At 33.8% G+C, this 18,226-nt stretch overlaps 2 protein-coding genes across 5 annotated transcripts in view; both read right to left on the bottom strand.

Moving 5' to 3' along the window:
- Nucleotides 1–2,033: 2,033 nt before the first annotated feature.
- Nucleotides 2,034–6,807, bottom strand: LOC138335873 (ATP synthase subunit gamma, mitochondrial-like). Its single transcript, XM_069285045.1, has 7 exons — nucleotides 6,684–6,807; nucleotides 6,107–6,141; nucleotides 5,623–5,754; nucleotides 4,430–4,631; nucleotides 3,721–3,864; nucleotides 2,906–3,126; nucleotides 2,034–2,356 (listed from the first exon to the last, which is right to left on the bottom strand). Exons 1-7 carry the CDS (start codon nucleotides 6,719–6,721, stop codon nucleotides 2,256–2,258), a joined length of 873 nt encoding a protein of 290 aa, XP_069141146.1. The 5' UTR covers nucleotides 6,722–6,807; the 3' UTR covers nucleotides 2,034–2,255.
- An 8,875-nt stretch (nucleotides 6,808–15,682) lies between these two features.
- LOC138335872 (sortilin-like) overlaps nucleotides 15,683–18,226 on the bottom strand; it is a 53,675-nt gene continuing 51,131 nt past the window's right edge. For 2 of the 4 annotated variants that reach the window (XM_069285042.1, XM_069285044.1), the window contains one exon: nucleotides 17,545–17,711. In XM_069285042.1, coding sequence (XP_069141143.1) covers nucleotides 17,697–17,711 — 15 coding nt within the window. In that variant the 3' untranslated portion in view covers nucleotides 17,545–17,696. Of the gene's footprint in view, nucleotides 17,506–17,544; nucleotides 17,712–17,790; nucleotides 17,833–18,226 lie in introns of those variants that run through there. The other 2 variants (XR_011210342.1, XM_069285043.1) reach the window with 2 other exon arrangements.

Below are 18,226 nucleotides of genomic sequence, written 5' to 3'. Positions count from 1 at the left end.
AAGTCTTCATTACTTATAATACCATTGTAATGAGAACAGTGCTTTATCTACTATTAACCGGTGTGTTGTAATACTGCTGGTATAACTATCTAAATAAATCAAAATAGTATGGAAACCTGTTGTTGTTTTCATTATTGACCTGCTTTCAATAGAGTTCAGATCTATGAATGAAAATCTATGTGGATGAAATAACTTCATTCCAGACAGATGACAGCAAAGTCCTGCCATTTCCATCAAGTTAACATATAATGGGACTCAAATCTAGGTACTGTGCAGAGAAAATGTGATTATTTAAATTTATTGTACCTCGGATAGAAATGTCCCCAAATAATTGGCGGAGAACCGTCAGGTGGTGACTCCCTAACACTTTATAAGTAAATTTTATTATGGTGCAATACGGCGGCTGTCACCCTCGCTTCAAAATTTAAACACTTTCTCTTCAACTATATATACAATTTCATTACCGTAAAACTATATATTACTTATTGTTTTTTTGTGTAAAAATTAACTTAAATCATTTTGATACTTCAAATTAAATGAAATGCATTTTTTAAATACAGTTGCTTCCCCTCAGTTTGAAAGTTGATGACGTGGTCAAAGTCAAACGTAACAATTGAAGCGTTTTCTAGTCTGTGATTTAAATATAAACAAATTGAGGGGTTCGTCCCTACAGATCAATCCTCACTCTACAATAAATTTTTCAGCATAACTTTTAAGTGATTATCTCAGCGAGAATGCAGAGATGATCATTGAGATTGTGCTTTAAATGTTGGATGGAAGTTTGTGTCACTTTTAATTTGTTTATGATGCAATATACAGCCAGTCTGGTGTCGTATTGAGGTAGGCCTAACTTACTACAATATGCACTAGGAATGTCGAAATTAATGTTGATTTATGAATTATTCAGTATGTATTCTACAGGTTCCATATACAGTATATTTGTAAAGAAATACATAAATAATTATGGAAGCCTAGGCCACTTCCAAATTATTTTGAAACCGGCAATTGTTTGTATCCTTTATTCACCAACATGATATAAGTTCGATTTCAGATTCTTGACAAAAGAAATAGGTAGCAAAGACCTAATGAAACAAACCAGTGATCCTCAATGCGATAAATATGTTATATAGTCAGTTACTGAAGAAGTATAGGAGGCTCGGGCTACGCCCTCGCTCCCTATAAATTTTACTGACCCTCTATGTCTTTATAGCAGGTCAGTAACTGACTATATAACTAATAATGGCTATAAGTGGTCTGGATACACAGTAACATTTCACTAACTCGTACATCTGAGACTCTGTCAATAGTTTGAGGTCCAGTATATTCAAGTCATCAAACACTGGTTAGCTAGTTGATAATATATTGTTCAAAGCTTGACAACTTTGTCTTTGTTTTAAATTTATACTTTAAGTATTAGAAATTAATTTCTTTTTGAAGTTTCACTGTAGATACAAAGCATATTTTCGATAGTTACTGACAACACAGTATGCTAATTATATATAATATGCATACTCTTAGAAATTTGAATGTAAACTTAAAAATAAATTCATCTGTTTTGATAAATGGTGGGTTTTAGTACCTTAAGAGAATTTACTGGTATTTCTGTTCATGGTTTTTAACAAATAAGGGTTTGTTTACGTATGAACTATATAAGATTTTGTCAGGACTAATTAAGCAGTCACTTTATGAAACGAGAGGTGATAGAGGAATGTGCGTTCATGATATCAGTTAGAGTGTTTTTACTGCATTGTAATATTTGTCTTCAGGATTCTTGGTGTCTGTCAAATCGCAAGTAGACCTTTCACAAAAAGTATCTCCAGTCTGGGAAGAAAGCGTTGGCATCTGCAAACATGATATAATATCTGTTGAGTTGAAATATCTACCTAAACTCAACGATTAGACCGAAAAAGTACAAAGAAGTTACCATTAATAATCCTTTAAATGCTGGTTACCAGTGATTTGCTACAGGGTTCTCGAGTCAGGTAGATATTTCATTGGAATAGCCATCACAAGAATAACGAAAGAAAAAGTCATACATATACTTTGAACTTTACTTCATTAGTTTTCCACAAATAAACTTCTGCTCGTTTGCCCTTTCAACACATCACACGTTTAAATAAAAGTATATAACAAAATTCCAGCACTATGGTTCCAATAAAGGTGTTTGGGTCTTTACACCACCGGTGATCAGTCCTAATATATAGTTTATCACACTACAAAGTGCTGCCATACTGGCGCAGTAGAGAAATTTGTCGTTAAAGAGCAGCAGCTCCAGAGATGATTTCTATAAGTTCCCTTGTGATGACGGCCTGTCGAGTTCTGTTGAAGGTCAAGGTCAGTGAATCAATCATTTCACCTGCAAAGAAACAAAAACAATTATTTCACACGTTTGAAATCATGAAGGAGTTTAAATATATATGTGGAATAGCATATTTTTCATATCAAATAAATAGCTACTAAGAAACTCGGGTCAAAGGTATTCAATAGTACTGACATTAGCATAACATTTACACCAAGAGGTGTTTGAGAAATGGAAGGTAGGATTATTGTTTATCCTTGAACAACAACGATAACCAAAACATGACAGGAATAGGCTGGATGTGATTTTCACTGACCTAAACATGAATTCTACAATGTAATCATATTACTGTACAACACAGAATTGACTCCATTATAAGCATTTATAATTGTAATACAACTTATAGTAAAATTATTGACAAGAATGAAAGAATCTACATCATAACGATGGAGTGTATGTGTGTTTGTTATAACCATGTCTGTACATGTTTGCCTTTTTTTTCACATATGAAGACAATTTATCGAAGTCCAAAGACATGACTGTGGGTAGCCCTGAAGGTATAGATTTCAAAGACCATTGTCTGATACTGTATCATAAATCACGTACCAGCGTTCTTGCTTGCACCATCCATAGCTGTCATCCTGGAGCTCTGTTCACTACAAGCTGACTCCTTCATTCCGTAATAAATGACATTAGCCATGGTAAACTCGTTATAGGAGGCCAGGGTCAACTGATCTACACTGTCGTACTGAGTGATGTTTTTAGATCCAAATATCGCAGCAGGAGAATATAATGGTAGCTCTTTTGTATCGTAGGAAACAACCGTTCTGAAAGGAAAATAAAGCAATAACATTTTAATAATAATGAACCTCTGTATTTTAGAGATTGTCAAAATCTGGAGATAATTCCTACTAGATAAATTATATCTCCTGCACACTCTTGTGATTGTAGATATGAATTAACAAAGCAGCATGTTAGATTTAACTAGTCTGAACTAAATAATCACATAGCTTCTTGTCTGTTACAGAGTTGTGCATGGACATTAAGGATAAAAAACATTGACAATAAAATAGGTGTGAAATATAGTGAGGCAGAAATGGGATTGTATAGAACAGTGTTAAGATATAACAGGTAGTGAGAAATAGTACTACATTTTAACTAGAAATACTGGACTTTTCTAATTATAATTGTCCAACAAAAATATTTAGTCTATCTACATTTAATTTTCCAAGGCAAGATTAAATCATTTGTACATACATCTACTTTATCAAAGACTAGGTCAGTCCATTAGATTATTTGTACATACAGACTTAATAAAAGACTAGGTCAGTCCATTATTAATTTTCAGGGGTGAATTAGTAAACATGAAAACATCAAGTATTATATAGAAGTAAGAGAATGGAAAGTACAACCAATCTTACTTGTAAGCGTTGTAATACATGGTGGTGACATCAAATTTAAATCCGGAGTCAATGATGGATTGAGCTACAGTGGCAGCATCTTCAAACAGTGGTGGCTTCTTTCCAATTTCATTAAATGACAGCAACATGTTTTTTGCAAAAGGCCTGAAAATTAAACATGTGCACATCATATTGTGTTTCCTGTACTATAAATTAACCAAAGGCCATTCATTTATAGTTGCTGGAGTAGGTGAAATGTTAGTATTTTTTAGATGTTCATGGAATAGGTATTTTATTTTGCTATAAAATTTTATTCTTATCTGCACATTTTGAACTCTGAATGCATGATCTTCTTGCTATTACAAGAAAACCTTCCATGTGGGATTGCATTTCATTTCTATTACATGGCGATAGTTTTTTATCTATAGTAACGGGAAACATCTGTAACCTTTAAACTTGAAGAGAAATCTCTAACAAGCACTTTTGATATTAAAAGAAGAATATGTATTAAGTTAAGTAAAGTTTGAATTTGATTGACAACACATAACAGGAGCTTCTGTACAAAATCTCAGAAACTAAAGCTAACAAGGAGAAAATAGTAAAAGTTAATCATTGATATTGCTTGCAGACAGAAGTCTACAAAATTTGTCACTGTCTCATTCCAAGACAGGTTATTCCATTTAGACAGTTTTATGTTTTCAGATCAAGTTTCCAATATGTAAGGACTTACTTCTGTAAAATGGCCTTTGCCTTATCGCCCACAAGCACAAGTTTAGTATTGGCTACTGCCTTTTCGTCAGCCATCTCTGCCTTGATGCACTTAGCAATGTTGGAGTGACAGGCACCACACAGCCCCCTATCTGATGTCATAGCCAACAACACCTTGGCCTCAACATTTTCTGGAGCCGCTACTTCAGTATGTTCATAAAAAGCTGTCAAATTGAAGAACAAATTCAATGATTAGCAGATAAGACAATGCCACAAATGCAGATCTACGCTCTAGATCTAGATTTCGTGAGAAGTTGTTTGACGTCCACTTTATGTTACAACCTTATTTTTAAACTTGGTTTGGTTTGTTTAGTTTTACGTCCTATTAACAGCCAGGGTCATGTAAGGACGTGCCAGGTTTGTTGGTGGAGGAAAGCCGGAGTACCCGGAGAAAAACCACCGGCCAGCGGTCAGTACCTGGCAACTGCCCCACATGGGATTCGAACCCGCATCTCAGAGGTGGGGGGCTTGTGGTAATATGTCGGGACATCTTAACCACTCGGCCACCGGCAACATACAGCCAACAATTTAACCTTAGTTTTTTTAGATTTATATGAACCGTCATGTTTTATTGATCTTGTATGTGAATGGTTAGTGGCTTTGAGAGTGTTACTCTTGTTCTGTCCAACCCATGATTAGATTTGTGTTTTACACTATCATCCAATGCTATTATCCATATAGACAATCTGACATACAATGTTTCGTGGTCAAGGAATTATACTTTTCCGAGAAAATTGTATCCTTATCAGGCCTTACCAAACTATAGCCCAATGTTGTTCTTGAATTTTCAACCATGGTGGAATAGCATTTTTGACACAATTGTTATCATATGATATAAACACCAACCATCTCTGCTCAGTTTAATATAGACACAAAGGATTTAATCCGATTTATATATTTAGATCCACAGTAAACAAGGTTACATATATAAACACGATTGTTTAATTTCGTGATTTTCATGTGTGAACATTTCACAACATAGTTATTTTCACGATAATTAGTGATGTTACCATTTTGCAACATAGTTTCATACAGACACAAAATCTTAAGAGAAGGGGAAATTTTCATACTAAAAAGGCACTCGCATGATTTAGTGTAAAATTTCCCCCTTGTGTAAATATCCAAGTTTTCAGGATTTTCAACTCTGTGACTTACCTTTTGTTGCATCTCCATACACTCGAGCTGGTTGAAGCTCTTTCTCTGCTTTGGCAAACTTTGCAGCGGACACCATCTGCATGGACTTTGTGATTTTCTGGATGTTGGTAATAGATTTCAAACGTAGTCGAACTAAAAAAACAAAAAATCCAGATCATACACATTTGGCCTATCAAGTTGGCTGCTTTAAACTTATTTACAAGTCTTGTCAATGAAAAAAAATCTCACAAGTATGTCAAATATGAAGTTAACACTCTTGTCAGAAACTTAACATCAGATCAGGGGTTTAATATAATATTCAGTCAGCTTATTTCAACCTTTTTATTTCATTAGGAAAAAAATTAAGAATTCAACAACATTAAAACAAAATGATCTCTGTGCAGTCTTGCACAGAGTCAATCTAGCTATGCCATTACAGCATTATATGTGTAAATATCAATCTTTTAAGGACACAAAATGCATAAGTCAGGCCTTGTCTACTTACTTTCCTTCAAAGTTGCCATTCCACGCACTTGCGTGCTGAAAAGTAAATTAATTTACATATGCAGTGATTACATCAACAACCAACATACATCAAATTCCAACAATTAAGTACAACAAGTGTCGAATCTCGTAGACAGACACCGTCTACTCACAAATAATATTATATACCCGCAGAAATTTAGATACTAAAATCTCTGATACCAGTTTCTACCTTGTTTCATATTGAACAGTTAATTTGTTTGGGCCAAATCTGTTGATCGTCCATGTTTAAAAAGGACTAAATTGGGCAATTCAAGTTAGTATAAATTGAAACCTCTGCAATTTTTAGAGAAAATCCAAATTAGTCTGCATAATATGGTATGGAAGAACTTCAGAAGTCAACAGAAACTAAAGAAAGGTGACCCCCCCCCCCTCCCAAACGTTAGTTTATTAGTTGGAGCCTGTTAGAGGTCACACTGCCGGTGCGCTCGGTAACAAGTAAAATGCCAGTGGCATTCATGTGAATTATGCAGACGCATTTATTAGCATCTTATAAATCTGCCGATTATAAATAAATACTATAAAATGCAGTAACAAACCATTGTGGAACGAAAACTTGAGCTGTCCTGGAGAACATGGTGATGGAGTTGGAGTTCTCCAAACGAGGCTAATCCAAGGTGAAGGGTGAAAAAGGGAGATAACTACGATAGTAAACTTCATGGTAGCAAGACATGATGGTGTGTCACACATAATTCTTACCACTATTTTATGTAGCCTAGGTCTAATTCGTATGCTTTTAGCATTGCCGTATTGATAAAAAAATAAAGTGATTAGATTAAATCAAAGATTAAATGACAAAGGACACGTGATATTTAGTTTCATTGTACTAGTAGGCTATAATCTGATAAATAGGCCTAACGAGTTAGAATAAATAAATTTGTAGGTCTACTAGATCTATAGAATCTCCTAAAGTCATGGAAATGATAAGAAAGATAATCAGTGATCAATATTATTTTCTGACCAACGGCTATTTATGCAAATGGATTTTCTTTTGCAGAAGATTGCCGCAAAAACAAACTAAAGAATATATCATTTTATGTGTTATTTTGGACTGAAGAAGGTCCTATAGTGGCTGAATATATATTCCATAGAAAATATTTTTGATTTTACTTTGAATTTATTTTAACCTTTTGTTTCGGATTATTAATGTAGCTTTATGCAGTTTTACTTCATTTTGATATCATTTTAAATCTAATAGTTTTATCAGAAACATTATCGTCGGTTACCCACTAGTCCGCTAAACCTGCCTATATTATTAGGCCTTTTTATTATTTTATATAAGGCAAAACAAAATTAGGAAAAAACTAATACCGGTAATATAGGCAGGTTTAGCGGACTAGTTACCCACGTGCACGTTCGTATAAAAGGAGCATGGTGGATTAAGACACTGGGTTGTCGAGGCATGGTGGATTAAGACACTGGGTTGTCGAGGCATGGTGGATTAAGACACTGGGTTGTCGAGGCATGGTGCAGAGACATATATACTTACATCCGCTGTATACGTTACATATCAATACCAAATGATTAAGATAAGATAGGATAAGTTTATTTCTGGTTCAGGACTTATATGTAAAGTCCTCTATACCAGACTCATACAAAATATAGAGTTTACAGTTAATACATTTTTATCCGGTAATAATAATAAATTAATGATGTATAAAGGCTTTGTAGTTGTATAAGAGTTCTTGTTCATTCCAATGTTTGTCTAATGCATTTTTGAAGGAGTTTATATTTGGCGCCATCACTACATTCTCTGGTAGATCGTTCCATATCTTAGTAGCTCTTAGTGAAAAAAAGTTTCTCCTAATCTCATATTTAGATTTTGTATGGAATAGCTTCCTCCTATGCCCCCTGCTGCTCTCGCGGTCCGTAGCATCTTTCCATAGAGATAAAATGTTACAACATTCGGAGTCATGTACTCCATCTAAAATTTTGAAGAGTTCTATCATGTCTCCTCGTATTCTTCTATATGCCAATGTTGGTAATTTCAGTTTCTCCAGCCTTTGACTGTATGCTAGATGTGACATTCCTGGTAGACATTTTGTCGCTCTTCTTTGGACACTTTCTATCATTTCTATATGCTTCTGCAGGTAAGGCGCCCATACGGGGCAAGCATAGTCCAAATGAGACCGAACTAAACATTTATATAGCGGAATAAATGATTTGATGTCTAAAAACTGAAAAGTTCTTCTCAAAAGTCCAAACATGGAATTGGCTTTTTTTACTTTCTCTGATATATGGCTGTCGAAGCTTAACGTGGAATCTACAACTACTCCTATATCTTTTTCTTGGTCTATATGTTGCAGTGTTTTTCCATTGAGCTGGTATTGTATATGCATTTATCTGGGTGCATTTTTAGAAGCCACGTTTCACTCCATTTCGACATTGTATCTAAATCACTTTGCAGATCTAAAGCATCATCTTTGCCACGGATAGCCTTGAATATTTAGTATCATCCGCAAATAAGTATACGTCTGACTGCACTATGTCTGGAAGATCATTAACAAATATCACAAATAATAAGGGTCCAAGAACCGATCCTTGTGGAATTCCTGATGTTACACTTGTCCAATCGGAATTTTTGCCATTCACTGTTACCATTTGATGTCTTCCTTTCAAAAAAGATGAAATCCAAGTTTTCATCTATTGGTTGAAATTATATGAGTTTAATTTATTCAGTAAACGGTTGTGCGGAACTGCATCAAAAGCTTTCTGATAATCCATGTTACAATCGACTACGTCACCTTTATCTAAAGCAGTTGTCCATTTATCCAGAACTTCTAAAAGTTGTAATGTTGTTGATCTTCCTGATAAGAAACCGTATTGTTTGTTGGAGAAGTACTTGTTTTTCCTCATAAATGTTACTATATGATCCCTTATTAGAGTTTCTAGTGTTTTACAAACAACTGACGTGAGACTTACAGGCCTATAGTTATAATATATATAGATTAACAGATATCTATATAGTATACCAAAAACTAATTGTAAATTTTACTTAAATACAACGTAATGATCAATGCTTTCAGATTTTTATTTTAATAATAACGTTATGAAATATATATGTGGGTTTTCTTCTTGTTTTATAGTCATTAGATCCTATCAAAATTCACTGTAGGATCCTCTTTAGGATACCATTTATTATCAATGAAAACAAAATTTAACATTGGCAGTTACTTTTTTATTCGCCTTTTATTATCCTAATAATAGGTGTATGCCATTTTAATGATCAGGGAATTCGGTATAACGTGAAACATTTTGTTCATATATATTTCATTTTTTATGGTAATTTGGGTCCTTTCATTTTACAACACCCCTCAATGAAATGAGTCCGATCATATGCGACGAATGATTATGATTGATATGTAAACATATTGTAAAAACAACTACGACAGAAACCAGGGTGATAATGAGAAAGTATAGCCACAAAAATATTGTTAACTTTTTTAAAAACATTTTATAATGGATGTTATCCTAGGATGTATATATTTATACACGTATATGTTCCCTTTTCCGGGAATGTTTCTTCCATGCGAAAACCTACATGTATGACGTCCTTTCGTAACTTCGATGATCATTTAGGCCTACTTGTCATAGAACGGGGAAAATCACAATTGATTAACCCAATTAATTTATTGCTAATAAGTTATGTTTAATCATATCTATCTATCGATGAATCTCGTTTATCAAAAAAATCACCTTTGAGTTTCTTCGATAAATACATGATATGCATATAGGTTTTAACTTTGGCTGACATTAGCGACTGACAGAAAAGATGTAGTGGTTTCAGTTGTGGATCTCCTGTGATAATAGCATCTTATTATTTCATGGTTGCTCACAAAATACAACTGACAGAAATAAAGTCTAAATCTAATTTTAAAGCTGTTAAATTTTGAAGATGCGTTGCATCTTAAAACGATTTCCCAAGGAATCGATACAATATGTTCAAAGCTATTTTTACAACTAAGATAAGTCAGTCAGATAACAATAGTATTTTTTTCTGTATAGCCCAATATAAGGTCCCCAGGCCTCTTGTTTATAAAGAAGAAGTCATTTAAATATTTTAACCTATTTGACCCCATAACCTTGAATGAAGACCAAGGTCATTTATTTGAACACATTTGGTAGCTATTCATCCCAGCATGTCAGGCGCCCAATATCAAGTTTCTAGGCCTCTTGGTTATTAAGAAGTCGCTTAAAGATTTTAGCCTATTTGACCCTGTGACCTTGAATCAAGGTCAAGGTCATTCATTTGAACAAACTTGGTAGCCCTTCATCCCAACATGGCACAGACCCACTATCAGGTGTCTAAGCCTCTTTGTTATTAAGAAGAAGTCTGATCGAGATTTTTACCTATTTGACACCTGTGACCTTGAATGAAGGTCAAGGTCATTCATTTGAACACATTTGGTAAACCTTCATCTCAGCATGCTATAAGTCAAATTTCAGAACTCTAGGTCTCCAAGTTTTGGAGAAGTTGTTTAAATGGAAGAGTTGACGAACAGACGACTAACAGACAACGGACGCTGCACCACAGCATAATCTCTCGGAGTCAAAAATCCCCCCAGGATGTTTTTGGCCAAATTTGGTTTCAATCCATGCAGAACTCTAGGAGTAGTAGCGATTTATAAGACTTACCTCTATTTCCCCTATTGGACCCCACCCCTCCTGCCCCAGGGGAGGGGGGTCAGAGCCATAATTTATACATACTCTGTCCCCCTTCCCCAAGAATGTTTCTGGCCAAATTTTGTTTCAATCCAAGCAGAACTAGTAGCAATTTTCTCTTTAGTAACTTCTAGAAAATAGTGAGAGCAAGAAGTGTTGAGAAAAGATCGAGGAACAGAGTCACAAAGGAACAAACTGACGAACAAGGGATTATGAATCAAAGGCAATTTAAACAGCCCACCATCATGTAATGAAGTCCTTGACAAGAGGTTGACAAAGAGAATAATAAACAAAGATAATTAATTAATTAATATCATAATGGACAGGCACAATACAGACCTTAAGAATGCTTTCCAGGAGGAGACACGTCAATAACAACAGAGACAAATCATAAGTTAAATTACATATTTATTGCATATGTTCAACTCACACTTTAACCAGTGAATTCCATAGGACTTTTAGTGAGTTAGGAATCAATTCTAACCCTTAGCAAAGATTTGTTCATATCTTCAATTGCAGATACACAGCAAAGATATGATTTAAGCCACAAAGACTCAAATTTCATTTTCCAATTGGATATAGAGTATTCAGTAAAAGCCATTTCCTATTTAGAATGGTATCATACATTTCTTTCACTGATTTTTACAAACAAGAGTTCTCATAGCCTAGTGTGTAACAATTGTTAACCATATGATCAAGCTTTTTAAAACCCATCTCCATTTGATAACAATGGAACTTAGATGTTAAAATGTGATTTAAAGCTGTTCATTAACATAGTCTTGTGATTTAAATGTAATGAACAAAAACATGGGACTAACATATTCAATTCTAAACTTAAAAACACTGTCGAGATTTCTTCCTTACAAGCACCAGGTACACTTACATTATAGTTCTGTTCTGTCAGAGTTACTCTGCGATAGAATGAAATGAAGGGAAGTAGCTCTGCAGGTCGATCAGAGTGGTACACATGGTGAAACAATCGAAATGAAAGTAGGAGTAAATTGGTACATTGTGTTGTGTACTATACACAGTTTACAAAGTACAGCTCCCTACTTTAACAACAAATCTTTTCTTTTTCAAAATTGTATTCTATGGTATCAATAGCATCTCTTTTACAAATCAATTATTTTTAAAATAAGATTTTAACAACATATTTCAGGGTATAGAATATCAGGCAGGATTTATCAGAGATACCAATCACAATAAGACAAGGTTCTTAATTAATTACAAATAGTAAAAAAACAATTATGCTCCAATATTCCATTTTAGGTAGTGGATAGGGCTTATAGAAATGTACTAAAATGATGTGTGTGGAGTTTAGCCCCACCTTCTAGCAAATATGACATCAAAATATCATGTTAAATTATGACATCACACCATGAGGCAGGACTAATTGGCGGCAATTGTATTTCATCAATGTCATTTTGGTATATAGAATGTGACATATTGCCACTATCAAATGATGTAGCAAAAATTCTCACTGTTACTTTGTGTTATTTGTGATAATTGATAACTAAGAAACATTTGTTCATTTGTATGACATGGTCTGCTTGCATGAAAAAAACCCAATGATCCTGATTTACTTTAATCAAACAGAAACATAAATCCTTTAAAACATTGAACTGTAGGCCAAGGCATTTATCTAGTCTCTTATAAGAAAAGTCTCTTATAAAAAATCAAGAAATTCTTCAAGAAGAATTTGAAGTTATAAAAATGAATGAATTCCATATTCACATGACATGTCATTCTAATTTTAGACATAAAAATCCTTTTTTGATAATTTAGTGAAGAGAAATTGTTAGTACCCAGAATATTTTAAGAATTATTTTTAAATAACTCATCATTCATTATGATACATCAGAGTTACTTCCCTTCACACCGTCAGTAGAGAAAAAGAAAGGGGAGTAACTCTAATAGATCAGTATAATTATTACACTGTTCCATAGCAATACTGGTGTATGTACTGTACTGGACAGTACATGGAAGCTCAGTGTAGTGGATGTAATCCATACTAGTGTTACAACATTCATATTAAATGCTAGATGGTAGTAAAAATGTATAACAATACATATATAGAGTAGACCCTTGATACTACGGAAACTCACATTTCCAGCCTTAATTGTCCATATTGCAAATTTTCTGGACTACCAAACTTTGTTTACATCTTATTCAATAATCAAAATCCGTTTCATGTCATTTCTGTCTGGAGTTTTCTGGAGTGTTGAAGTTTAGATTATCAAGGGTCAACTTTATTATGTATTACATATTTCAAATGTAACAGATCAGTTTTTTTTTAACTCTCACCACATTGCCCAAAAATTGAAAACATAAAATGAAATTTAGGACACTAAGCAATGGTACAGTGACACCATTACCAAATGAAACATGTTTGCCCCGGGATGAAGCAGACAATTAGACTATGGTGACATGCAACCAACAGTACCAATTAAATGAATGTATTACACACCAAAAGTTGTTGCCATTTTACATAGAATCTGGCAGACAAGTAAGTTATTACATGTCCAAAGTATATTCTCTGAGTCTGACAAAAATGGTATGATATAACTGAGAAAAATAAAATGACAAAACAGACGAAAGATAGAGCTTAACATTCATGGATTTCTTCAAACTTTTCTGATACAAAGTTAGAGTAATACACTATGATATACACAGACCTGTAACATCTTCATATGATTGGACACGTAATACATAAGTAAGTGTAGACACATAAATTAAAACTGTAGCTATGAAAGGCTAGCTCAGTTTAAGGTGAGGCTTTGGTTTACATCAGGAGGATCTGGTTTATAACAACAGAGGATATGAAAACATGGCATATGTAAAGAATTGTTTTCAATTTTCATAATAATTAATTAAAATATAAATGATAAAAATCAAATATTTCAAAATTAAATGAGTTGTGCAGAAAAGCCCATATTTAGAAATAATAGAATCAGAGATAAATGGTTACATGGAGAATTCTGGATATTTGCTCTCCTGTTATATAAATCACATTGTTCATGATTACAAACATATATAACTTTGTGTAAATACCTTTATGGCAAATATCCTATATATATTATTATGAGACTTTGTTCAACAACAACAACATGTTTTCATTGAAAATGTACAAAATCTATACACCAGCTAGCTATGGTTGACACAGGGTAACCGGCTCCCAACTCTAAACATCATTTACACCAAAAACTAAATGCATTATTAACTTATGTCACGGTTAATGATATGTACACATACAAAAGCTTTATTACAACACATACAAAACATATAAAACCGAAACTCCCCTTTAGAATTAACACATAACTTCCTTATAAGGTAATGGTACATTTCACTATACTACACATCACATATAAAAACTTAATGTCCAGAGTAACTGAAGAGCAGACAGTGCACTGTTGGTATCCAAATAACAATCAATAAATACATATACTGTATAGACAGATAGTTTTGCAGGTGAACATATTTTCAATTTTGACTTAAAATGAGAAATACTTAATCAAAAAGACAACCTAATTATACATGTATACAGGTACATGTATATAATTAGCACGTTTCATGGATCAAACTTTAGATAAAATTTGGATATCTGTGAAATGCTGAAAATATGATCTCCGTGCAAATGCTTGGCTCTACAGTATAAGTTCTGTACATTGTGTGTATATCTATAGTAAAAGGTAAGCAACACAAAAGGTCTGTGAGCAAACTAACACAACATAAATAATAAAAATAAATAGATCTAGAAATAGCACAAAACAGATACAAAAAACAAATCTGATGAATGTCAAATCTTCATTAACACAGAGAACAGTTTAATTCAACATTTCATGGCCATCCCCTTTAATATTCACCTATAAAAGCACTTTTCCAACAAACCAAAAGCTATACATCATACAAATGTTCAAAGGTAATAACTTGTAGTGAAGTTGGTTAATGATGTGGTATCACAATGCGTTAAAGTCATGACCTAGTTACAGAATCATGAAACAATCTTAGACTTTAGTTTTGACTTAGTTAGTCAATCAAATCACGTAACTTTCCTTAACATCCTCTTTGATTGGCTCAAGTCTACATTAAGACAGTTTCATTATTTTAAGTCCTAACTTTACCTTAGAGGTGAAACTTATCAGAATTAATAGTCATCTTGACAAATACTTTCATGGACACACAGGAAGTCGTAGAAAACAAAAACAATGTCAAAAGATAAAAATGAGTACAAAATAATGAGCAAATAAAAACATGAACACAAAACACCTGTATCATCTCAAATAGTCTAAGTTATAAATATTTCATATTGATTGCCCGATACCCTATCCTATGAATGAAATAAGAAGATTTAGTGGTATTTTAGCCCAAGGGACACACGATAGGAGCAATAACTGAGTTTGTGAAACTGGGAAACTGTGACCTAATTCTATATCATAAACAGCTCAAGCTGAGGACAATAACCTAAAGAGAGAAAGTATAGTATAGAAGCACAGGGGCTTGGTACAAACCTTTTGCTGCACAGTAAATGTCACCAATTAATACAATGGTGACAGTCAACCAAGTCCCTGTGTAAATACAGCAACAACGAGGTATGACATGGTGAGATCAGAAGACAAGATAAAATCATTGATAAAATATCAGGATAAACAAGTGATGAATTCAAGTGATATAGGAATCTAATTAAAGCCAAAGAGGACGTACACAGTGACATTACAGTAAGACAACAGTACTTGATGAAGGGGTTTACTTGTACCATCCTCCATATTCCAAGGGTTACGATCACTTACATTACAGTAAGACAACAGTACTTGATGAAGGGGTTTACTTGTACCATCCTCCATATTCCAAGGGTTTACGATCACTTACCATCAGGGTTACGATCACTTATGATCTCTACACCCTGGACTATCTCATAGTAAAATTGAAGGCAGCTCAGTGGAAAACATCTTAACTAATCACAGGCCAGTAAAGATTTCCTCTGAAACTACAGAGAGGGCGACGCCTAACATCAAAGCCACACAGTCAACCACAGTGTACCGTTATACGGCTCTTTTGGTGTACATCAAATGACTAAATTACCTGTTCTGTTCTGTTGCCTCCAGTTTTACTATGAGATAGTCCAGGGGTGAAGAGATCGTAAGTGAAAGGAACCCCTGGAGTATCGATGATGACTTGTACAGACCAAACACAATTTTCATGTTATCATTTCAAAAGCATTGTCATCTTCACCACATTTTCTTACTAATTTTGGAATGCTGAATAAGATGATTTTTATTTTATTTACAAAAGATTCAACAGTTGTAACATTAATAAGAATACATGTATATATTACAACCATCAAAATTGTTGTCAAATAAGTTCAAATAATTCAGTATCTATTCAATCTTTTTTTCCATTAACAACTTTGGTACATTGTCCACTGCATTTAGTACATTTGTTTATTTGGTAAAACCAAAGAAATGGTACACAATTTAATGATTACCTTTTCACTTCTGAGGTTACAAAAGTCATATTACAGACCTCAATAATAAACTTTACACTTGTTCATACTATCAAACTGGATTAATATGTCACATGGAAATATTGACTTTTTAGCTTACATAAAATCTCCACAAATATATCCAAATGCAACATATCACTGAGTGCAAATTTTGCCAGGTGAATAATTTCACTATCATAATTGATGCACAGCACAAAAATGATCACAAACAGATTTAAGATTAACATAGTGAAAAAATTCACAAGCAAAAATATATACATTCAGTGTTCATAACAAAATATGAAACACTGTCTAAATCACAGAGAATTGGTTGCTAAGATCATTACCACTGTATCCAACAATCAATCGCTAGTTTATCTATCTTATTTCACATAACCACTGAAGCGCACAATTTCTAGTTTACCTAGGGTAATCATATGCAATTACTTATTACTCCAAATAACATTTGAGCTTTCAATAATTGAGTTATCCTTTGTGTCATTAATATAACAAGTTTTGAGAATGCTCAAAGTGATAATTGCACTAACATATTTCAAAATTTAAATGTCCTGCTTAATTTTTTTATTCTTTATGAAATTGTTCCTATTTACAAACTCAAAACACTTACATGTATTTTAGATGTTTGCATATGACATTCTTCATGTAGTTAGTACCGATACATTCTTTTCAAATTAAATACCATCATGGAGCATTCTAATAAAAGACCTTATACAGGAACACCTTCCAACACTTGACAGGACACAGTGGTAATATGCTTTATTGCTCAGAACTAGATTCACATATCTCCCCTATTATAATGGATATTGGGATAGACGAAAGATGTCAGACATCTTTCATCTTACAATGGAAACTGGCGAAACATGTCAGACAACTTTCCTCTGACAATGGAATTGACGATAAATGATAGACGTCCGACATCTCTCCTCTTACAATGGAAATTGACGACAGATGATAGACGTCCAACATCTCTCCTCTTACGATGGAAATTGGTGACAGATGCCAGACATCCGACATCTCTCCTCTTACAATGGAAATTGACGACAGATGATAGACGTCCAACATCTCTCCTCTTACGATGGAAATTGGTGACAGATGCCAGACATCCGACATCTCTCCTCTTACAATGGAAATTGACGACAGATGATAGACGTCTGACATCTCTCTTCTTACAATGGGAATTGTCAATAGATGCCCTTTGCCTCTCCCATGGATACATTAGAAGCAATGTTCTTCGTCTGACATCTCTCTTCTTACAATGGGAATTGTCAATAGATGCCCTTTGCCTCTCCCATGGATACATTAGAAGCAATGTTCTTCCATATGATCACATATTTACTGGAATGTAGCTCCTCTTGGAAAAAGTCTATCACAGTCATCCATCAGAAAATCATCAGTTAATCATGTCCTACAAAGTGAACAATAGCTGTAACTATCACAGTCATCCATCAGTTAATCATGTTCTACAAAGTAAACAATAGCTGTAACTATCACAGTCATCCATCAGAAAATCATCAGTTAATCATGTCCTACAAAGTGAACAATAGCTGTAACTATCACAGTCATCCATCAGTTAATCATGTTCTACAAAGTAAACAATAGCTGTAACTATCACAGTCATCCATCAGTTAATCATGTTCTACAAAGTAAACAATAGCTGTAACTATCACAGTCATCCATCAGTTAATCATGTTCTACAAAGTAAACAATAGCTGTAACTATCACAGTCATCCATCAGTTAATCATGTTCTACAAAGTAAACAATAGCTGTAGTATATCACAGTCATCCATCAGTTAATCATGTTCTACAAAGTAAACAATAGCTGTAACTATCACAGTCATCCATCAGTTAATCATGTTCTACAAAGTAAACAATAGCTGTAACTATCACAGTCATCCATCAGTTAATCATGTTCTACAAAG

This window comes from Argopecten irradians, chromosome 12, assembly GCF_041381155.1.
Source record: "Argopecten irradians isolate NY chromosome 12, Ai_NY, whole genome shotgun sequence".
Classification (NCBI taxonomy): domain Eukaryota; kingdom Metazoa; phylum Mollusca; class Bivalvia; order Pectinida; family Pectinidae; genus Argopecten; species Argopecten irradians.
Note: the sequence above shows the minus strand (reverse complement) of the source record. Positions and strands in the feature narration are given on the sequence as shown.